The sequence below is a fragment of the Crinia signifera genome, chromosome 4 (genome assembly GCF_055691185.1).
Source record: "Crinia signifera chromosome 4, ASM5569118v1, whole genome shotgun sequence".
Lineage (NCBI taxonomy): Eukaryota > Metazoa > Chordata > Amphibia > Anura > Myobatrachidae > Crinia > Crinia signifera.
In genome coordinates this window covers 155,818,524-155,843,477 of record NC_139220.1, presented here as the reverse complement: position 1 = coordinate 155,843,477, position 24,954 = coordinate 155,818,524, and the positions used below count along the sequence as shown (strand labels likewise).

The 24,954-nt window shown below is 44.3% G+C and overlaps 1 protein-coding gene across 2 annotated transcripts in view; it reads right to left on the bottom strand.

Annotated features, from left to right (window-relative positions):
- CPED1 (cadherin like and PC-esterase domain containing 1) overlaps window positions 1-24,954 on the bottom strand; it is a 265,135-nt gene that overhangs the window by 44,011 nt on the left and 196,170 nt on the right. For both annotated transcript variants that reach the window (XM_083182819.1, XM_083182820.1), the window contains one exon: window positions 9,605-9,719. In XM_083182819.1, coding sequence (XP_083038945.1) covers window positions 9,605-9,719 — 115 coding nt within the window. The remainder of the gene's footprint in view (window positions 1-9,604; window positions 9,720-24,954) is intronic.

Here is a 24,954-nt window from a genome sequence, read left to right as displayed (position 1 = left end):
AGGGGAAATTGTGTGGGTCCAAGCTGCACCCAGTGTCTCCAGTGTTGGGGAGGGGGAGGGGGTGTGGGTTGGGGAGGGGGTTGTGGAGGGGGTGGGGGTTGTGGAGGGGGTGGGGGTTGTGGAGGGGGTGGGGGTTGTGGAGGGGGTGGGGGTTGTGGAGGGGGAAGGGGATGGGGAAATTGTGTGGGTCCAAGCTGCACCCAGTGTCTCCTCTTCTTCCTCCTCCTCCTCTTCTTCCTCCTCCTCCTCTTCCTCCTCCTCTTTCTTCTCCTCCTCCTCTTCCTCCTCCTCCTCTTCCTCTTCCTCTTCCTCCTCCTCCTCCTCTTCCGGCTGCTCCTGGGCTGCCTGGTCCCGGCGTGCCTGCTCCCGGGCTTCTCTGGCGGCTCTTGCCCGTGCTGAAATGTTCATGTTGATGGCATAGAAATCGAAGATTGGGTTTCATAAAAAAGGGGGAAAGAAAAATTCACATTAGTCATGCTCATAACCTTCAAAATTATCATTGCTGTGATATTTCAGACATTTATCATGCAAACTATTTGATATCCTACACCCAAAAACTGATCAACTACTTAACCCCCCCCTATACACCCCCTATACACCCATATACACCCATATACACCCCCATATACCCCCCATATACACCCATATACACCCCCATATACCCCCCATTTACACCCCATATACACCCCCATATACACCCATATACACCCCCATATACACCCATATACACCCCCATATACACCCCCATATACCCCCCATATACACCCCATATACACCCATATACCCCCCATATACACCCATATACACCCCCATATACACCCATATACCCCCCATATACCCCCCATATACACCCATATACACCCCATATACACCCATATACACCCCATATACACCCATATACACCCCCATATACACCCATATACACCCCATATACCCCCCATATACACCCATATACACCCCCATATACACCCCCATATACACCCATATACCCCCCATATACACCCATATACCCCCCATATACACCCATATACCCCCCATATACACCCATATACACCCCATATACACCCATATACACCCCATATACACCCCATATACACCCATATACACCCCCATATACACCCATATACACCCCATATACACCCATATACACCCCCATATACACCCATATACACCCCCATATACCCCCCATATACACCCATATACACCCCCATATACACCCCCATACTCAGCAACATATTTATAAAAAGTACACAAAACATTGCTAAAAAACGCTGACATACTAGTAATCAAAACTTACATCGGGCAATATGGCGGCGAAGGGAGCTCAGGAAAACTGGCTGCCGCCGGCGCAGGTCTGACCAGCGCCGCTCAACCTGCCCCAGGCTTCTGCGGACGCCGGTCGTCACGAAGATCAGGCGGCGGGCAGCATTATACGCCGCCGCTTGTCCGCATTTCTAACATATGGGCCCCTGGGCCCCAGGTGACGGTCCATGACGTCGACCAGGGCCAACAGCTCAGGGGTGGAAAATGGCCTAGCTCTGTTGTAAGTCATATTGGCAATGGCGCAGTTATTAATTGCAGGTACATATATCACTTTTGGTGCTTGCTGATTGGTGTAAAAAATTGTTTGTTTGGTATTAACTTTATTAATCCCTCTTACATTAACAAACTGGATGCGAATAGAAACTTACGCGGACCATTCCGATATACACACACCACAACCAACAGCATGCATTCAATGAAGAGTGAAGTACTGTATTTACAGTGTGCGGAAAATAATACACGCAACCCTCTACTTACAACTACGCTGCTTAAAGGGGGCACGATACACCGATATCCATGGAGAGGAGTACTGTATTTACAGTGTGCGGAAAATAATACACGCAACCCTCTAGTCATAACTACGCTGCTTAAAGGGCCACAATGCGACATGTTGCTGTATGACAATTTCCTACACATTACATATGTAAGGAAAGCATTGTAACGTGATGTTTTGAAATGTGACTCACAAGGCATACACGAACTCCAACAGATACCAGCTGACAACACTCATCATTGGAATGACAGGTGCACACATTTCACGATGTAGCCCACAATGCTCCACAACCTGTGTATGTGCATATACAGGTGATTGATCAGGTGCGTTGAGACCTGCGTAATTTAAGCGGGAATTATCGGCGGGAAATATCGGCGTAAATTTGCATCTACATTGCGGGAAAATATATACGCCCCCTTGTTCATGGCGGGAGATTAACATATAAATATTCAGTCAGATGCAGCCCACAATTGCTGCAAACATGTCTGACTCAGACGATTCTGCAGCTGAGGACGCTCTGCAGAGAGCTACAGCACAATCCCTGCTTGATGCACTGAACAAGAGGGAACAGGAGCGGAGAAGGAGGGCCCAAGAGAGGAGTCGCCTGCAAGATCAAGCAGGCCCCTCAGTAACAGGCCCTGGTGAACCTCCACCAGCTCCACAAGGGCCAAGCAACCAGCCAGAACAAGAGGTTGCATCTCTCCAAACAGGTGTGACCCAGCAGGTGCATGGTGAGAGAACTGGGGCCACCAGAAAACAAGCTGCAACATCTAGGGTGAGGACTGAGCAGGATACCACCACCAGAAGGAGAAACCCTGCATTTGTAGAGGCCGAAATGCGAATTCTAGTGCCCAGGGCACGCGAATGGATTGAATTGGCAACCAGGAAGCCGGGTGCCAGTGCAAGGAGAAACCTTTGGGATAAGATCACAGAGGAAGTGAACCAGGTGTCACCAGTGGTCAGAAATTGGGACGCGGTGAAGAAAAGGTTAGTGTGTTTGTCAGGGCAATTTTTCAGCAGTCTCCAGCAGGAACTGAGGCCCTTATTCTAGTTCACTCTTTCTGGCCAAATATTTCTTAGATGGACAAAACCATGTGCACTGCAGGTGAGGCAGGTGTTACTTGTGCAGAGATAATCAGATTTGGGTGGGGTTTTACACCTGCCTCACCTGCAGTGCACATGGTTTTGTCCATCAAAGAAATATTTGGCCAGAAAGAGTGAACTAGAATAAGGGCCTCAGTTCCTGCTGGAGACTGCTGAAAAATTGCCCTGGTCTTTGTCCCCCTGATGTCATATGTGTGTACATATGTTACATGTATGTTTTGAGACTAATAGAAAGGTGTGTTTGTAGATAGTGCTACACTTCAATGTCACATGTGAACACAACCATGTCTAATAACCCACATTGATATATGAAACATGCACCATTGGTGTGATGTGAGGTTATGGGCACAGTTCTGCTCATGTGAAGTATGTGATGGGACAAGAGAAAGTGTGTTTTTGAAAGAGTTGTTGTAACATGTTCCATATGATGCTACTGAAACAAGAATGAGCAAACTGTGCACATGTAGCTGATGAGAAACTACACATCCCAGTATGCCATTCCATAGTTAAATTACTCCATAATAACCACATTGTCAAGCTATGGTGGAATGTGTAGTTTCACACCAGGTGGAGGTGCCTAATTTGGCCATGGATGATGTCATTTCTGCATAGTGATGTATGTATGTGCATTTAGTGGCCTAATGAATGAGATGAGACACTGAAATGCCTCCTAATTTAGACATGAATGTGTGTGTGGGACACATATGGCAAAAAAACATAAGAGCACCCACACTAGGAAATGTCACGTAGCTAGGGGTACCACATAGTCCCTTTAATTCCGGACACATATTAATTACACAGGTTCTGTGGCTGGCTGATTTCAAGACTCCACTTCACCTAATTTTAAACTGCCACAGAACCTGTGTAATTAACATGTGTCCGGAATTGAAGGGACTAGGTGGTAACCCTACACGTAGCACAGTGGTGCACATAGCTCATGGTGATATTTGTATTTTTAAACTTGTAGGTGGACTGACTTCAAAAGTTCACTGAAGAGGAAGATGACTGACCGGTACAACCACAGCATGTCCACCGGGAGCGGTCCTATGCCTGACCATTTGGAGTATACCCCCCTGGAGCAGGACTCCGTGGACGTGATTGATGTGGGGGAGATCAGGGGGATCTCCAATATGGACAGTGAGCTCCCGGCGGAGGTCTTTGATGCTCCTTTTGATGGTAAGTCACAGTAATGCATTGTATTTAGAAAGATATTTTTTATTGCGTATGTGATGGTGACATTGTTTTCAATTCTTATCCTAGCAGAAGCAGAAAGCCAGGATGTACCGGCAGCATCTTCCTCTGCAGAGCCACAGGTGGAGCAAGTGGTCCAGCCTCCACCAAGACGTCGCCCCCAGCCCCAGCCACAGGAGACATGGGATGAGAGCCTGTTGGTGACGCTGGAGAGGATCGAGCAGCAAGGGGTGGATGCTGCGATCCGTCAGCAGCAGGTGGCGGATTTTCTGGCGGAGTGGAAGGCCACAAACAACCTGCAGGTTGAGGCGTTGAACCGCATTAATGAAACTCTGGCGGCTGGCATAGTAAGCATTGGCCCACACCTCAGCCGCCAGAATGAACTTCTTGCGGAGCAGCTGTCCACCGCCAGGTCCCTAAGGGACAATCCCCCATCTGCTGCCCCACCCCAAGCTGCTCCCCAACCTTCCACCTCGGCTGACCCTCCTGTGTCGACTAGGGGAAGACGCCAAAAGCCAGCTGAGCCAAAGGCCCCTGTCCCCAAGGCCCCATCTAAAAGGGGCAAAAAAGGGCCCAAATGAGACCTGGTTCACTTCCTCTGTGGTTGGAGCCCAAAGGTTTAAATTGCACTGGACATCCGCTTCCTGAGTTGGCCATCGATCCATTTGCGTGCCATGGGCATGAAAGTTCGTATTTTGACCTCTACAAATGCAGGATATTTTTTTTTGGTGGTGTGTATCTTGCTTAGTATTCACCCTGGTTGTTGCAGTACGTAATCTGGTGTCCCCATTTCTTTCACCATTGCATTTGCAGGGTAACACATGTTTGGAGATATGCAACCTCTTGTTCTGGCTGTTTTATTATTTGTGTGTCTATTTTATTTGTTTATTTGATTTCTCACATTAAAGTGTCAAGCTGTGATGCTGAACAGCAAATAAATTTATTTTACAAATTAAATCTAAATTGTGGTATGTGTCATTTCTTGTGTGAAACAAATACTAGATTTATGTGTACTTACTGACCAGGGTATTTTTGAACATTTGTTGAAGTGTGGTCGAAGTTTCCCATGTGTAACCCTCTCCATGGCCATTCCCATGTTCCTATCCAACTTTTCCCTGCTAATTAGTTTGTGTCAGCACATGTGCAGAGCAACTTAATAGGTGAGAAAGCAGTTTGTGTACAGGTGAGGTAGCTCCTACAGTAGTAGGTAAAAGCAGGTCCAGAACAATGCTTTCCTCATGGAGTGGGTGAGGCAGACAAACAAGGGTGAAAAGGTACATTTGTGTAGGAATGCATATGTGTCCTCCCTAAAAAAAGATGTGTGAATGGGCCAAACATGATAAATTAGCTTGTGAACAAACATGCATAACTTTTTAAATATATATGATTTTACAGTGTCATAAGCAGATGTAGGAATCCTTTGTTAGAGAGATGAGAGTGCAATAATGTGATTGGTAGCATCTTACATCCAGAGTGTAGTCAAATCCAAATCATAGCAGATGAGATAGTGGTACAGGTCATTATTTTGGGTACTATACAAAGATTGTGTGGAAAATAGTGGTCATGGGCTTCAAACATTGCTGAAACATCCTTTGTAGGTGTTAGATGTGGTTTATGTTATTGTATCCTAAATACAAAACCTATGTTAGTATTAGAGTGAACACGTTGACACATGTCGACTTGTGTAGATTGAGTGTGCTACTGCGTAAAGTCTATGAAAGCACGTAGTGAATGTGTCTAACTGTTTAGCAAATACCTACCTTAGCGTATAAAAAGATTCTTACCTTAAATTAAACAAACCTTTAAATGTGGAGAAGTATAGAAACATAAGCTTCCAATGTGTTTGCGTGCTGTGTGTGTGGCTTGCAGGTAGTGAAATCATGGTTTGGACTTAATAGACTGCAGCATTGCTTATTACATTCAGGTGTATGTGTTTGAGTAGTAATCAGCGTTAATTAGCCAACTCAGCCACACGCTGGCATGCGGTATCTGTAGGGGTGGTTTGAGCTGGCGGTTGGCGGCCGCCTGTTTGGTGTCCGAAATGAACGGTGCCTTAGTCGATCGTGCGGTGTTAGCACCGCTCATTTTTGGTGCACACCCCCGTGTACGCCCATATTTACGCCCATTTTCCCTCATTATTTCGGCCGCTCCCATCTACACGCCCCTATGCCGCCCCATTACCCGTACACTCGCGTACAGGTTTTTTCGCACGTTGAGACCCCGGCCGTAAGCGTTGTGGAGTGTTCGCGCCGGCGCATTAGCGTATCTGCACATGCGCAGATCATGAAAAACCCCGGGACGTACGCGTACGGCCCGGCCGCTCCAACCAGAATAAGGCCCAGAGTGTGTACGCTATATTTCTTTCTCATCAGAGCAGCTGGCTACTTTTCTTCTCCTGATAAGGCTGTGAGCATGAACCAGAGTGATTTCTACAGCTCTAAATGTGGTGAGAAATTTGTTTTGCTCTTACAAAAAAGGGCCTTATTCTAGTTCACTCTTTCTGACAAAATCCTTCTTAGATGGACAAAACCATGTGCACTTCAGGTGGGACAGATGTAACTTGTGCAGAGAGAAATAGATTTGGGTGGGGTTTTCCTTCAAAGTGAGATCTATATTGCAGTGTAAAAATAAAGCAGTCAGTATTTACCCTGCACGGAAACAAAATAACTCACCCAAATCTAATTCTCTCTGCACATTTTACATCTGCCCCCCTGCAGTGCACATGGTTTTGTCCATCTAAGAAGGATTTTGTCAGAAAGAGTGAACTAGAATAAGGCCCATAGTCCCTGACAGTGCCCCAATGTCTTCAATGTATTTCTCTGGTAACCCTTACATGGGGAGGGGGGGGGGGTGCATAAGCAGGACGGAGCATCAGGAAGAGTGGAATTAATTTAGGATGACAATAAAAATAAACGCGTGTGTGTGTTTGTGTTTGTTGTGTGTGTGGTAATGCAGCATCATCGGAACTGGTTCTATTAAATTAATGCAGAGTTTCTATTTCATGTATTGGAGTTATTCAGTAAATACCAATAAAACACATTAATAGGCTAAATTAATTATCATATAAATTGTTAGTGGACAGAAAATGGGTAACTCCTGTTTTTTGCTAAACTCCTATTTACTGAAAATTGTCTAGTTTTAAATCATGGCCTATTACCAGTCATTGGGTGCATTATATTCCGGGATTGTGCAGGAGCAGCAGCACCATTCTCCCACAAGAAGTGACTCAGCTGTTGCCTGGAAATTAGAGATCTCTGTGATATACTCCTCAGACTGTCTATGATTACACTGTGTTTTATGCCACAGTTTGATATTTTCCGTCGATGTATATCTGCAATTGCTTATTCTATTTCATTACACCGATTAATGCACAGATTGTGGAGAACCATAGTCCCACTGATATCCTCCGGAGCTGATGTCTAGCCTTCTAGTTCCATGCTGACATCACCTAAGATGCTGTTACTCATGAAACATTAGACCTCTGATCTGCCGAGGTCTCTAGATAATGCCAAATGCACTTCAACAATTTCCCCCTTCTTCACAGCCACACGTTCTCCTCTTGCAGCCATGCCAGCCATGACTCTAGGTTACCAGCGCATTTTAGCTTTTTGCTTCATGTCTCCGATCATGTTGGAATGTTACTTGCTTAATTAGTGCAATACCTGTATACTTTTATTCAATAGGTTTACAGTCCTCCTATAAACAAAGGTTTCCATTTTTATCTACATATGTATTTTTTTTAATGCAGCGTAACTGTATATACAGCCTGCATCACTTTGTACATGTAGACCTAAAATGTCTATGTCTCAGGACAGACTTTCCCATCTACTCACCTATAGGTACTGTAATGCATTGATGTTGGCATGGAGGCTAATGGTGCCCATACATTTGTGCGATTTGATATCACACTTTGATTTTCCATAAAGCTCCCCATGCGATAAATCACATCTGGAGTGCTATATCCCTCATTCCATGTGCATACAATCATGCAATAAATCGCATGCCCCATGTGACCTGAAAATCGTGTCATGGAATGAGGGCAGGGCTATATAAACACCACAGATCGCACATTGCACTTGTAATAAATCGAATGCGTTAAAAAAAAACTTCCTTCGCACATACGATTCAATGAATATTTTATGCAGCATATAATATCTTCAGATGCAAGATTCGACCAATGTGCCTGTGCGTCGCGTCGGGTGACACATGCCAATCGCACATTGGCACATTGGTGATGCATACAATTTGTCGCTGCGATATAACAAAATCGAATGATTGTACCCAAGAACTTGCAAGTGTATGGGCACCATTAGCCAGTATAAGGATATTGTTCATACAAACTTCTATTTTGTATATGCTGACAGTTATTTATTTAGAGTATATTATTTGTTGCAAGAATTTGTAAGTAAAAAAAATACATGGTTTCCCCCAGTACACTATCTGTATGTATATTGTTAGAGGCAAAAAGGAGCCTGAATTAGGAGGAGATGCAGGTCCTGATATGCCACATGGAGTAGTCTGGGGTTGCTCTAAGGTAGGTAGCTCTTAGTTCAGATATATCAATTAAGGAGCCATTATCATATGGCTCCTTGCTGGTTAATCGTAGACCCAATTTAGGGTAATGGTGGTGTGGGGTGCAGTGCCCCTGGACTGGTTGAGCTGGGCGGCTTTACTGCGGCACGCCCCTACATTCTATTAACACTTAGCACATGTTTTTCCTTCACTCACTAACACTATTTCTGTACTATTTTAATTACATTTCATTTATTTTATTTTATCTCTCTCTCTTTATATATAGCTTTGGCTTCCTATCACTAATATTTATTAACACTATAGTATCTCACTGGCGTGCCGCACTGGGCTTTCTAGCTTATGCTAGTGTTTTGGGGTGCCGCACCCTGCACCTAGATATAGCACTAGGGACCCCCAATATACAGAAAAGCATTGATGTGGCTTGGGGGCATATCATACACCTGCGCAGGTATATGTAACCAATATCTCTGAATTCTATTATCATGTAGTGTTCAAGATTGGTTACTAATACCATTCAGTGAGCTGGGGGAAACAAGGTATTTTTTAACTTACACAGTATTAACCCCTCCCTCATGCACCTGTGTGGTATTACTGAACTAATTGAGCATCTACCACTATCTGTATGTATGTTTCTTTTCTTTTGCAAGTACAATGTCTGTATACACACAAGATGTTAGGATGTTACTCATTTGCACGTGCTGGCTGCCTAAACAGACTGACACAATTTACCTCATATGCAAAATGTTTGCGTTTCAATCCCTGCATATGCTTGTGTCCTGATTCCAGCTCCCTTATTGCATTCAGCAATGTCTCGCTTGCTGCTTTTTTGTAAAGCAATATAAATGATGATAACAATAAAATTAGTATTCAGTGCTAGACTATGTATTTTGTAAATTGTGAAAACACATTATGAATATATATGCGTATAACATATTTTATGTGGCGTGCTGTTTGATATACCTTTGGCATCTCCGGTCTCACATTTTCTGTGCCATGCTTTTGAAAACTCAGCTGATTCAGAAGACATATCTTGTAGCCCACATGACTCGTCAACATAAATAATTAAACCACAATCCTGTAAAAAAAAAAAAAACAATAAAAAGCTGAAGTACAGAAATAAAAGGATTGATAATGCAAACGGGCAGATTCAGGTCTTAAAATAGCTCTGGCAAAAAAATAGAAAAATGGCTTCTCATAGGTAGCATCAAATCATCTGTAGGCTGGGCCACCACAAAGTAGGCAGGGTTAAAATACAACCTTAAATGAGAAACCATGTGACCCTAAGCAAATCATATACAGTACATAGGTTGGAACAGGGGCTGATTTACTATGAAACTAATAAAGCTTAAGCATTCAATGCCCCTAATCCTAGAGGGACCCTGAAGCAAAAATGTATTAATGAATAATTTTTTAAACTAAAACAATGGGATTTTAAAATAATAGGAAGTGGGATGTGCAAACCATTTGTAGTACATTCCACCATACTGTACGTTTCAATTATACTAACTACATTCTTTATTTACTAGCATATGCAATTAGGGTACTTGTGTACTAGCACGGCGCCCATCGCATCGCAGACCATAAGGCATGCGATGGTATTACGTGAATGGGGAAGGGTGTGTGTGGTTGAAGTATAGTGTGTGTAGGGGGGGGGGATATATGGGGTATATAAGTGGTAGAGTAGTTTGTTTAGCATTATGCGTGTACTGTAAGTGGCACTATTGTGGACATTATGGGGGAAATTTACTAAAGGAAATTTGTAAAAAATAGGTGTATTTGTATCCAGAAATACACTTATTTTTGACATTTACTATCCCGAAAATACGGCAATTCATATTCGTATTAATAGCACATCAATACGACTACGAATTGCCGTATTTTCGGGATAGTAAATGTCAAAAATAAGTGTATTTCTGGATACAAATACACCTATTTTTTTACAAATTTCCTTTAGTAAATTTCCCCCTATATGTAGGGGGCACAATACTGTGAGTACTTTTATGTGTAAAGGCAATGCTACTGTGAGCATTATGTGTAAGGGGCCCTACTACTGTGGGCATTATGTATGAAGAGTATTAACATGGGCATTGTGTATAAGAGGTACAACTATGTCTCATAATGTGAATAAGGGGCACTATGGGCCTTATTCTGGTTGGTGCGGCCGGGCCGTACGCGTACGTTCCGGGGTTTTTTATGATCTGCGCATGCGTACATTCGCTAATGCGCAGGCGCGACCACTCACCAACGCTTACGGACGGGTCTCTACGTGCGAAAAAACCTGTACGCGAGTGTACGGTATTGGGGGCGGCATAGGGGCGTGAAGAGGGGAGCGGCCGAAATAATGAGGGAAAATGGGCGTAAATATGGGCGTACACGGGGGTGTGCACCAAAAATGAGCGGTGCTACTACCGCACGATCGACTAATGCACCGTTCATTTCGGACACAAAACAGGCGGCCGCCAACCGCCAGCTCAAACCACCCCTACAGATACCGCATGCCAGCGTGCGCCTGAGTTTGCTAATTAACGCTGATTCCTACTCAAACACATACACCTGAATGTAATAAGCAATGCTGCAGTCTATTAAGTCCAAACCATGATTTCACTACCTGCAAGCCACACACAGCACTCAAACACATTGGAAGCTTATCTTTATATACTTCTCGACATTTAAAGGTTTGTTTAATTTAAGGTAAGAATCTTTTTAAGACCTGCTTATATATGCTAAGGTAGCTATTTGCTAAACAGTTAGACACATTCACTACGTGCTTTCATAGACTTTACACAGTAGCACACTCAATCTACACAAGTCGACATGTGTCAACGTGTTCACTCTAATACAAACATAGGTTTTGTATTTACAGATGGGTCTTGTCCCATCCTTGCTGGCGGGTCGCCAGAACGTACGCGCTGGCGACCCGCCAGCAGCCTCGCCAGCGAGGAGACTGAGACGCGCGTGCGTCTCACGCGCACGCGCGTCTCAGTCTCCGTCGCTAGCGCGACGGAAACCCTGTCCGTCTCCGCCTCAGGGAGACGGACAGGGTTAGGGGGGGTTAGGGGGGGGTGCGGGCAGGCGGCGGGGACCCCGGGTTACCGCCGGCAAGCCGGCGGGGACCCGGGGGAACGGATCGAAGCGCCGTCGGAAGGGGACGCGCGCGCCGCTCGTGCGCGCGCGTCCCCTTCTCACCATCGCCATGGCGCTGGCGGGGGATGGCGGCTGGCGACGCCAGCGCCATCCCCTGCAAAGATGGGACAAGACCCATCTGTAGGATACAATAACATAAACCACATCTAACACCTACAAAGGATGTTTCAGCAATGTTTTAAGCCCATGACCACTATTTTGCACACAATCTTTGTATAGTACCCAAAATACAGAACTCTACCACTATCTCATCTGCTATGAATTGGATTTGACTACACTCTGGATGTAAGATGCCACCAATAACATTATTGCACTCACATCTCTCTAACAAAGGATTCCTACATCTGCTTATGATACTGTCAAATCATATATATGTAAAAACTTATACATGTTAGTTCACAAGCAATTTTATCATGTTTGGCCCATTCACACATCTTTTTTTAGGGAGGACACATATGCATTCCTACACAAATTTACCTTTTCACCCTTGTTTGTCTGCCTCACCCACTCCATGAGGAAAGCATTGTTCTGGACCTGCTTTTACCTACTACTGTAGGAGCTACCTCACCTGCACACAAACTGCTTTCTCACCTATTAAGTTGCTCTGCACATGTGCTGACACAAACTAATTAGCAGGGAAAAGTTGGATAGGAACATGGGAATGGCCATGGAGAGGGTTACACATGGGAAACTTCGACCACACTTCAACAAATGTTCAAAAATACCCTGGTCAGTAAGTACACATAAATCTAGTATTTGTTTCACACAAGAAATTACACATACAACAATTTGGATTAAATTGGTAAAAGAAATTTATTTGCTGTTCAGCATCACAGCTTAAAGTGTGAACACTTTAATGTCAGAAATCAAATAAACAAATCAAATAGACACAAAAATAAAAAAACAGTCAGAACAAGAGGTTGCATATCTCCAAACATGTGTTACCCTGCAAATGCAATGGTGAAAGAAATGGGGACACCAGAATACATACTGCAACAACCAGGGTGAATACTAAGCAAGATACACACCACCAAAAATTTATCCTGCATTTGTAGAGGTCAAAATAAGAACTTTAATGCCCATGGCACGCAAATGGATAGATGGCCAACTCAGGAAGTGGATGTCCAGTGCAATTTAAACATTTGGGGTCCAACCACAGAGGAAGTGAACCAGGTCTCATTATTTGGGCCCTTTTTTCCCCCTTTTAGATGGGGCCTTGGGGACAGGGGCCTTTGGGTCAGCTGGCTTGCGGCGTCTTCCCCTAGTGGACACAGGAGGGTCAGCAGAGGTGGAAGGTTGGGGAGCAGCTTGGGGTGGGCCAGCAGATGGGGGATTGTCCCTTAGGGACCTGGCGGTGGTCAGCTGCTCCGCAAGAAGTTCATTCTGGCGGCTGAGGTGTTGGCCAATGCTTAGCATGCCAGCCGCCAGAGTGTCATTAATGCGGTTCAAGGCCTCACACTGCAGCCTGTTTTTGGCCTTCCACTCATCAAAAAATTCCCCAAACTGCTGCTGACGGAGCGCGGCATCCACCCCTTGCTGCTCGATCCTCTCCAGCATCACCATCACGCTCTCATCCCATGTCTGTGGCTGGGGCTGGGGGTGTCTTCTTGGTGGAGGCTGGACCACTCGCTCCACCTGTGGCTCTGCAGAGGAAGATGCTGCCGGTACATCCTGGGTTTCTGCTTCTGCTAGGATAATAATTGAAAAAAATGTCACCATCACATACGCACTAAAAAATCTCTTTCAAAATACAATGCATTACTGTGACTTACCATCAAAAGGAGCATCAAAGACCTTCGCCGGGAGCTCACTGTCCATATTGGAGATCCCCCTGACCTCGCCCACATCAATCATGTCCAAGGCGTCCTGCTCCAGGGGGGTATACTCCAAATGATCGGGCATAGGACCTCTCCCGGTGGACATGCTGTGGTTGTACCGGTCAGTCATCTTCCTCTTCATTGCCGTTTTGAAGTCAGTCCACCTACAAGTTTAAAAATACAAATATCACCATGAGATATGTGCACCACTGTGCTACGTGTAGGGTTACCACCTAGTCCCTTTAATTCCGGACACATGTTACTTACACAGGTTCTGTGGCAGTTTAAAATTAGGTGAAGTGGAGTCTTGAAGTCAGCCAGCCACAGAACCTGTGTAATTAATATGTGTCCGGAATTAAAGGGACTAGGTGGTACCCCTAGCTACGTGACATTTCCTAGTGTGGGTGATCTTATGTTTTTTAGCCATATGTGTCCCACACACACATTCATGTCTCCATTAGGAGGCATTTCAGTGTCTCATCACATTCATTAGGCCACTAAATGCACATACATACATCACTATGCAGAAATGACATCATCCATGGCCAAATTATGCACCTCCACCTGTTGTGAAACTACACATTCCACCATAGCTTGACAATGTGGTTATTATGGAGTAATTTAACTATGGGATGGCATACTGGGATGTGTAGTTTCTCACCAGCTACATGTGCACAGTTTGCTCATTCTTGTTTCAGTAGCATCATATGGAACATGTTACAACAACTCTTTCAAAAACACACTTTCTCTTGTCCCATCACATACTTCACATGAGCAGAACTGTGCCCATAACCTCACATCACACCAATGGTGCATGTTTCATATATCAATGTGGGTTATTAGACATGGTTGTGTTCACATGTGACATTGAAGTGTAGCACTATCTACAAACACACCTTTCTATTATTCTCAAAACATACATGTAACATATGTACACACATATGACATTATCAGGGGGACCAACACCAGGGCTATTTTTCAGCAGGCTCCAGCAGCAACTGAGGCCCTTATTCTAGGTCACTCTTTCTGACCACATATTTCTTAGATGGTCAAAACCATGTGCACTGCAGGTGAGGCAGGTGTAAAACCCCACCCAAATCTGATTATCTCTGCACAAGTAACACCTGCCTCACCTGCAGTGCACATGGTTTTGTCAATCTAAGAAATATTTTGTCTAAGTGAACTAGAATAAGGGCCTCAGTTCCTGCTGGAGACTGCTGAAAAATAGCCCTGACAAACACACTAACCTTTTCTTCACCGCGTCCCAATTTCTGACCACTGGTGACACCTGGTTCACTTCCTCTGTGATCTTGTCCCAAAGTTTTCTCCTTGCACTGGCACCCGGCTTCCTGGTTGGCAATTTAATCCATTCGCGTGCCCTGGGCACTAGAATTCGCATTTCGGCCTCTACAAATGCAGGGTTTCTCTTTCTGGTGGTGGTATCCTGCTCAGTCCTCACCCTAGATGTTGCAGCTCGTTTTCTGGTGGCCCCAGTTCTCTCACCATGCACCTGCTGGGTCCACACCTGTTTGGAGAGATGCAACCTCTTGTTCTGGCTGGTTGCTTGGCCCTTGTGGAGCTGGTGGAGGTTGAACAGGGCCTGTTACTGAGGGGCCCGCTTGGTCTTGGCTCCTCCTTGTCCTCTCCTGCTCCCTCTGCCTCAACCTTTCCAGCAAGGATTCTGCTCTTGCTCTCTGGAGAGCGTCCTCAGCTGCGGAATCGTCTGAACTAGACATGTTTCAGCAATTGTGGCCTGCATCTGACTGAATATTTTATATGTTAATCTCCCGCCATGAACAAGGGGGCGTATATTTTCTCCGCAATGTATTTGCTCATTTACGCCGATATTTCCCGCCGATAATTCCCGCTTTAAATTACGCAGGTCTCAACGCACCTGAACAATCACCTGTATATGCACATACACAGGTTGTGGAGCATTGTGGGGCTACATCGTGAAATGTGTGCACCTGTCATTCCAATGATGAGTGTTGTCAGCTGGTATCTGTTGGAGTTCGTGTATGCTTTGTGAGTCACATTTCAAAACATCACGTTACAATGCTTTCCTTACATATGTAATGTGTATGAAATTGTCATACAGCAACATGTTGCATTGTGGCCCTTTAAGCAGCGTAGTTATAAGTAGATGGTTGCGTGTATTATTTTCCGCACACTGTAAATACAGTACTCCTCTCCATGGAAATCGGTGTATCGTGCCCCCTTTAAGCAGCGTAGTTATAAGTAGAGGGTTGCGTGTATTATTTTCCGCACACTGTAAATACAGTTCCTCTCTATACATTGAATGCATGCTGTTGGTTATGGTGTGTGTATATCGGAACGGTCCGCGTAAGTTTCTATTCGCATCCAGTTTGTTAATGTAAGAGGGATTAATAAAGTTAATACCAAACAAACAATTTTTTACACCAATCAGCAAGCACCAAAAGTGATATATGTACCTGCAATTATTAACTGCGCCATTGGCACTATGACTACTACCAGGGCTAGGCCGTTTACGACCCAGGAGCTGTTGGCCCTGGTTGACGTAATGGACCGTCACCTGGGGCCCAGGGGCCCATATGTCAGCAACATGGACAATCGGCGGGCGTATACTGCTGCCCGCCGCCTAATATACTCGACGACCGGCGTCCGCAGAAGCCTGGGGCAAGTTGAGCGGCGCTGGTCTGACCTGCGCCGGCGGCAGCCAGTTTTGCTCTGCACCCTTCGCCGCCATATTGCCCGATGTAAGTTTTGATTACTAGTATGTCTGCGTTTTTTAGCTAATGTTTTCTGTACTTTTTATAAATATGTTCCTGAGTATGTGGGTGTATATGGGTGTATAGGGGGTGTATATGGGGTGTATAGGGGGGGTATATGGGGGGATATGGGGTGTATAGGGGGGGGTATATGGGTGTATATGGGGTGTATAGGGGGGGTATATGGGGGGGATATGGGGTGTATAGGGGGGGTATATGGGTGTATAGGGGGGGTATATGGGTGTATATGGGGTGTATAGGGGGGTATATGGGGGGGATATGGGGTGTATAGGGGGGGGGTTTAAGTATTTGCTTAGTTTTTGGGTATAGCATATCAATTAGTTTGCATGATAAATGGCTGAAATATAACAGCAATGATAATTTGGAAGGTTATGAGCATGACTAATGTGAATTTTTATTTCCCCCTTTTTTATGAAACCCAATCTTCGATTTCTATGCCATCAACATGAACATTTCAGCACCGGCAAGGGCACGCATGGAAGCCCGGGAGCAGGCAGCCCGGGACCAGGCAGCCCACAAGCAGGCAGCCCTGGAGCAGCCAGACGAGGAGGAGGAAGAGGAGGAGGAGGAAGAAGAGGAGGAGGAAGAAGAGAAGGAGGAAGAGGAGGAGGAAGAAGAGGAGGAGGAAGAGGAGGAGGAAGAAGAGGAGGAGGAGGAGGAAGAGGAGGCCGAGACAATGGCTCAAGCTGGGGCCCACACAATTTCCCCCTCCCCTTCCCCCACCCCCTCCCCAACCCCCACCCCCACCCCCTCCCCAACCCCACCCCCACCCCTCCCCAACCCCCTCCCCTACCCCCCACCCCCACCCCCTCCCCAACCCCCTCCCCTACCCCCACCCCTACCCACACCCCTACCCCCACCCACACCCCTACCCCCACCCCCACCCACACCCCTACCCCCACCCACCCCCACTGGTGCAACATAAATGTTTGGGCAATATCTATTATTGGTAAAGTAATTATGGACATAATTTAGTACATATACTGAAACACCAACGTAACTTGATTTAAAAGTAACAGCAATATGGGGACACATAGATAGTGATTAAAATGCCACATTAGAACATAACAAATATACATGTAATGAGGGTTCAAATGTTGTTTTATTAGGTATTTATTAAGGTAGACAATTGAGTTAATAGAAAACAATAATAGATTAACAAATAGATTAATTAATCAATTGTCAGAATTGTAGTTAAAAGGCAAGATTTGCAGGTCCATATATGTGAAGGGTATGGCAGCGTACACGGACGTACGCTCACTTTCACGAGCGGTGACATAAGCTGTGTTTTCCATTGAAAACAATAGGGACCCGTCCGTGCAAGCTGGCGTACGCTCAGATCTCCGCAAGAAGTCGGTGGGAAGACGGACGAAAGACGTCCGTAAACGGCGCCGTACGCTCAGTTGTACGCCTGTTGTCGGAGTGCAAGGGCTGAGCCGTCCGCGTACGTTGCCGTACGCTCATTTGTACGCCACTCCCCTTCTACGTTATTTCTGCCCGTACGTAAGCGGCTGATTTGTGGGTGGACTTAACCCCAACGGCCGCGTACGGCTAGCGTACGTTAATAGTGAACGTACGCACGTTTGGCCGCTCCGATCAGAATAACCTCCTATGTGTGGTGTAATGTGAATAGGATTGTTCTACAATGTGGCATAATATGGGGGTACCATTGTGTGACCATATTCCATTCTTGTAATACCACACCAATTTGTGTGGTGCATGCCACTGTTTTTTTTTATAGAATATGGGACGTAGGGCACAAATTTAAAATTTTAAGGAAACATCATTAACCCTAGCATCAGTCCTAGCTCTGCCTAATGAAGGCTAAGGAGAGTGGGGAGAAGTGGTAAGAAAAAATGAGTTCCACAACCTCTCGAGGACCATTTTAAGCCCTACTTATTAGCATATTATTTTTAAAACACCCTTTGGTTTTCATCTGTCTACAGATTTTCTTCAGATTCACAGTGTGACCAAAGTTATTTGAATTAGGGGGACTGTTATGGATAAAAGCAGACCTTTTTAATGATTCAGAGACAGAGGCTGTTTAAAAGCAAATTGTTTGGGCAATATCTATTATTGGTATAAACTTGGAGCTAGCTTTATTTGCATTCAATTATGGTTCATAGTAATGTATCTGGCTTCCTCTGTGAAAACTTATTGGCTAAAGTAGGGAAGACTTCCACTAAGCGATCAATCTAAAATATATTAGAAAATGTGAGAACCTTAATCCTTTTAAATACAGATTTAATTTTTTTTTTATTCTGTCTTTAAACACACAGTATTACTTTGTTTTACCAAACATTGGCACCTTATTCTGATCGGTGCGGCCGGATCCGATTATGCGGCCAGGACCGTGCGTACGAAACCCCGCCTTCGATACGGATCGCCAACTCCGTCCGTACGCGGTAATAAGCTGGCCGAACGGATCGCACGTGTATTTTTCACGGAATACGCCTCCTCCATCTCAGGGAACCTCCCCCATCATTCGATGGTCGCAGACCATCGAATGCAGGACCGAGTGCTCCACCAGCTCCCGCAACCTCAGACCACACGGACATTTTTCCGTGCAAAAGCAGGGATCTGGGCGGGCAGCTGACATCCGGCGATGTCATATGTCCGCCCCCTACACGTGCGTCACGACCGCATTACCATACGTACGCCCAGCGTTTTCATGGGAACGCCCATGAAACGCGGGGCGTACGCATATGGTAATGAGCCCAAATAGCCCTTCACGCCCCTCTCCACCCCCTGTTCGGAGTGTTCACATTTCATGCGGGATTTGGCCATATGCCCCGCTCGCACATGTGCAGAGACGCCTCTGCACATGCGCAGACACAAAACATCGGCGGCACGAACGCACGTGGATATTACCGCACCGACCAGAATAAGGGCCATTATGCAGTGGTTGTATTTCAAATAGGGGCTGACATCTTTAAACCAGTTCCCACTTTCGTCATGTTAATATATTTCTTTGACAGCATCTTGTATGTACTGTAGTACATTGTATAACTAATCTAAATAAGGGCATGATTCAGATTTGAATGTAAAAGCAAAATCTTTCTTAAATGAGCAAAATCATGTGCACTGGAGATGGGTCAAATGTAGTATGTGCAGAGAGAGTTAGATTTGGATGAGGGGTTCAAACTGAAATATTATTGGCAGTTTAAACATTAAGCAAGGAGTATTAACCCTAGAAAAAGAAACAAAATAACAACAAAATAACTAATCCATATCTAACTCTCTCTCTGCATGTTACTTTTTCCCTGCCTAAAGTGTACATGGTATATTGCTCATTTGAGAAATATTTTGCATTTGCTATCAACTATGAGGGATGTTACGGATAGCATGTATACAAATGTCATCCACTACAGTCTTCTGCAGTTCTTTCTTATGTATCTAAATGGACAATATACTTCTATACCGCCATGTTACAGAAGTGTATGGTCCCATGCCCTACATCTGTGTGTTTTTTGCATACATCAGAAAAACAGACTGCACATGTGGTTACTACATCAATGTGACTAAGTACTATGTCACTATGATACATGAGTTGTACATATAATTGGTTACATAGTTTGCTATCTGCATCATGTTGCAGATTTCAATGGAGAATGATTGAAATAATGACCAAATCAGTCATAATTTATCAAACATAAATTTAAAATGACAAAGTATTTCATCTGTTATGTTTGATGTGACATCACTCCATAAGTCATGTGTATGACCCCACTAACCTACACATTGTGCACCACGTTTCTGCTATATATATAACTTAGAAGCGAGAAACATTAACTCTGGCTATGAACTGCCCATGAGTTATACACGCTTGGGGAGCATCACCCTTACACGCAATGTCATTGTTCTCAGCCTGTTGGATAGATTTATTTATTCATTTAGCGGAGTTAATTATTCACGAAATGGTCTGCTGAGGCTATTCAATTACAGCCCTGGAATAAGCTTACAGAACTGACTTTGATGACTTCACCTATAGCAACCCTACTGCAATACCAGCTAAAATATACAGGGTGTACTGCAATATCTACTGATGGTTACTCTTAATCCCCGAATGGGTGCATCCTGGGTTATGTCACTATTGCTAGTCCGTTATCTGCTGCTCATGCCTCCAAACTACTCCCTCAACCCTCCTTTTTGGGCTCTCCCAATGTACTTACTCCTCTACTGATCAGGAGTGGCACTGATTTGATCTTGTATACACCTGACCATATGTCACTGCTTTAATGATGGCTTCCAACAAATTCCAAAGCTATCCAATTTCCGGGTAACAAATGGTCCTGGAAAATTCCTCTTTTGGCACTCAGATAAGACCTGATCTCAGTGTGTGTGCTCTGTTCTCCTTTACAATTCTATTCGGTCTGTAGCTGGCAAACAAACGTCCTTGGGGTTGCAGTCAGTTTGAATGTGTTTTTACATTTCATTTTTCATTTGTAATTTTTGTGTGATACCCCTTTCACATCGCACTTTTAAAACGGTATATTGACGTTTTTTTCCATTTTAAAACGTTTAAGGCTGCAATGTGAAAGTGCCAGAGTTGATTTACTGGTTAAAGTTAACCGGTATTTCAACACGGTTAAAAAGCAGAGTCCTACACGTTTTAAAGCCGTTTTTTTGGCAGTTTGAACAGCTCTATTTCAATGGCTTGAAACGTGTCCCTTGGGGGTTAAACGGGTTGAATGTTTGAATGGTATTAAATGATTTTTAAAATGGTTTTCACCTGCAATGTGAAAGGTCTCAAGGCTCAGACCCGTTTTAAAGTCCCATTTAAGAATACCGTGTCATTACCCATTTCTGCAATGTGAAAGCAGTATAAATGTATTATATAAGTGCATTGTGGGTACCGCTCTCTCTCTCTTTCTCTCTCTCTCTCTCTCTCTTTCGCACTCTAGTATACAGTATACTGTATGACTTAAAATACAAATAACATGTTTTTTGTAATGATTCACTTGAATATCTCTCATGTTTTACTTTGTTTTTTATAACTAATACATTGTAAATAACCAATTGAACATTTGCTGGTATAATTCATTGTTCCCAAGAGCGGCCAGTTGCTACATTGTAAAGGCAAATACAGAAGTCTGTGATTGTCTAATATTCATCTGCGATGTTCCCTTGGAGCCACAGGGTCTGGGCACGCTGTGTAGATATTTAGCAGTGTTACTCCAACTAACATTAACATCAGACAGTTTTGCCCTCGCTCAGAAACAATTTGCACAGGGCTTCACACAACAGCCTCAAATTCCTAAATGGCTTGTGACTGCTCTCAACAAAGTGCTAGAGGACAACTTAACAGGGATTTTCTTGTTCATACTTGTGCACAGGTATATGTTTAACTCCTTAATAACTCCTGTAATAAATAAGGTGGGGATCTGCGCAGCATGTTAACAAGATTTTTTTTTAATGATCAATTACTGTCTATACAGTATATATTTCTACAGTACAGTATCTCTCTCTCTCTCTCTCTCTCTCTCTCTCTCTCTCTCTCTCTCTCTCTCTCTCTCTCTCTATATATATACACACACACACACACACATACAGTATATGCACTTTCTTCACACATTGAGCCACAAAATCCGGAATGAGGTATTGAGGTTGATGGCTAGACACGAATGTAACTCATTTATTTTTATTTGTTTGCAACAACAAAACAATATTTTCAGTATATTACAATTCTTTATTCTCTATATGTCTCTATATGATTACGGACACATCAGGGTAGAAATTATTCTGTAATCAGAATTACCATATTGCTTGATTTGTAAGATAATTTCAAATATCATTTCTCCTCTACAGAGGAACTATTCTATCCAATCTAAATTATCCTGAAAACAAATAGTAGAACATTTTTATCATTTCCAAGCCTCATTATATTTGTATGATTATGCTATGAATAAGAACAATGATGTACTAAACAAAATAACCATGCAAAGCATGTGATGGATATCTTTATACCAAGACCATTCTAAAACCAAAATCCCCCCCCCCCCCCAAAAAAAAAAAAACAGGACAGCTTTCAGGAGCAGTTTTAGGGACAGATGTATCAAGCAGGGGCAGAAGTTTGGAAGGCAATGGAGTCATCTGCCGCTGGGCTCCTGCTCTCAAGGGGGCACCTCTCCTTCCCTGCATGTTAAAATCAGTTAATTGAAATCCATTGATATCCTTCTGTAGCTGAGTTCTGAAATATATATTTGTTCTCTCACTCTCTCTCGCTCTCTATAGATGTGTGTGTATAAAACACATATTTCAGAAGACACATATAATACACGGTTGTGTGTGTGTGTGGGTGGGGGGGGACAATATATATCTTGCCTCCTGGCAACTTTGACGAACTAACGCCACTGGTATCAAGCTTCAAAAAGTGATAAAATGGAGAGTGATAAACAACCAGCCAATCAGCTTCTATCACTCTCCATTTTATCACTTTTTGAAGCTTAATACATCTCTCCCTAAAAGAGAAGAGGGCCCATATGCAGGTTCTGTGTGGGTCCCCTCCACTATGGTAGTGTAGTAGATTTGGGATTTGTGCCAAAGATTACCGCAAAGGTACAGGTATTTGGGAACATGGCACCTGAGCATTGTTCTTGGAGGGAACTATTTTGTTGGGCCAGGGATAATCTGAGTTCTAAATATGATGGTTGCACACAGAAATATATGTCAGAGCCCTAAAGAAATGTCATTGACATGTGCAATAACAAGCTGAATTGAGATTGTGACTCATTATGGCTGTGCTCAGCCATTTTGTGCCAGCCATAAAATTGTTCAAAGAAGACTAACTTTAATAACATCAATTTATCTGATCTTTGTTCTTGCTTTTCCTATTAATTCCCAACATTTTATTACTCTATTTTCTTAAAAAGAGATGTCAATGTTATATATTAAATGTACACATATATTGATACTTTTCTTATTAGCTTGAAACCTCTACGTAGGTTTTCTTGCGATGTTCATTCTCTGTATTTATGACGTCTCACTAATAAAATGTATATTTAAAAAATATATATTATTATTTTTTTTTTATTAACAGTAATTTAGAAAGTGCACAGATACTACACAGCACTATACTGAGTACATTTATTTAGTATTTACATCGGCCACTGCCAAGGTGGAGCTCACAATCTGTATTTCCTACCACATGTACTAGTATTTATTTGCCACTTAAGGCCGCCATACACTATGCGATTTGGGCCCGATTTGACCCGATTCGGAGGAATCGGGCCGTGAAATCGGGCCCAAATCGCATGTGCAGACATCCCATCCGACCCGATGCGCGGTCCCGTGCGCATCGGGTCGGATTCGGGAGGTCGGACGGGCTGCACATAAGATTTGTTAAATCTTATGTGCAGCCCAAGGCGGGCAGGGGATGCAGCGTATAGTAAGTGCGGTGGAGGGAGCCGAGCGGGGGACTGTAAGCAGGGAGCCAGGCTAGAGAGGCAGTGGGCGCACTATCCTGAGCGGGGGGGGGGGGGGGAATGCCGCAAATAGATACTTCCAGGCGGTGAACGCCGCAAGGGGATCAGAGACAGAGACCGGGTAGCGTAGGGGAATAGCCGGGCACATAGAAATGTATGGACAGTCAGTAATTGGCTGAGAGCTCTCTGACTGAGAGAGCTCTCAGCCAATCACTGACTGTTAATTCATTTCTATGTCCGCCCGCAGCTGCCCGGCTTCCCCTACGTTACCCGGTCTCTGCTCTCTGGTTCCCTCGCGGAGTTCACCGCCTGGACCAGTGCGCCCACTGCCTCCCCTGCCTGGCTCCCTGCTTGCAGTCCCCCGCTCGGCATCTGGCTCCCTCCACCGCAGGTACTACAGGCTGCGTCCACTGCCTGCTTGCAGCCCCCATGCCCTGCTCAGCTCCCGGCTCCCGCTGACAGCAGCTCCCCGGGGGGACTGCATGTGATAAATCGCATGCGATTTATCACATGCAAAACCTGGTACATCAAGTGCCAAATCGTATGTGACCCCCCCAGGGGATTTGTCAGTAGATTAGGTCAGACTTGTCCTTCGGACAAGTCAGCCTAATGTATGGGGGCCTTTACCCTGACTACCTAAATACACACATAAGGCCTTGTTGGAAGTTTAACAAAGGACCTCAGTGCTTTGAACAAGTAATGCTAACAACTATGCCAACCTGTCCAAAATCAAAGAAAGTTACACACCAGAATGTCCTACATCGTTTTTTTCACCACAATAGGGAAGAAGCTGAGTTATAAACACACTTGTTAGTCAAATGTCCTTTCCTCGGGGAAAGACTTGCAGTTCTCAAACTTACTGCCAGATAGTTGCGCCAATGTGATCATACATACTGCTAAAATATATTTTTTTTATGCATGTTGCGCTACAGCGCCATCTAGAGAGTGATTAGCGATCATTTTTGGAGTCTTCTTCACATTCCCCAGAAGAAAAGGTCTCATTAAAGCTGGCTACATGCTAGTGTGACCAGCAATTGTGCCCATGTGCAACGTGATTACCATTTGTTCTTGACATCAGGAGATTGCCAGCACACGCTAAGCAGATATTAATGAGCAATGGAATGATCAATGTTCCGTTCCTCCCTAGTATTCAT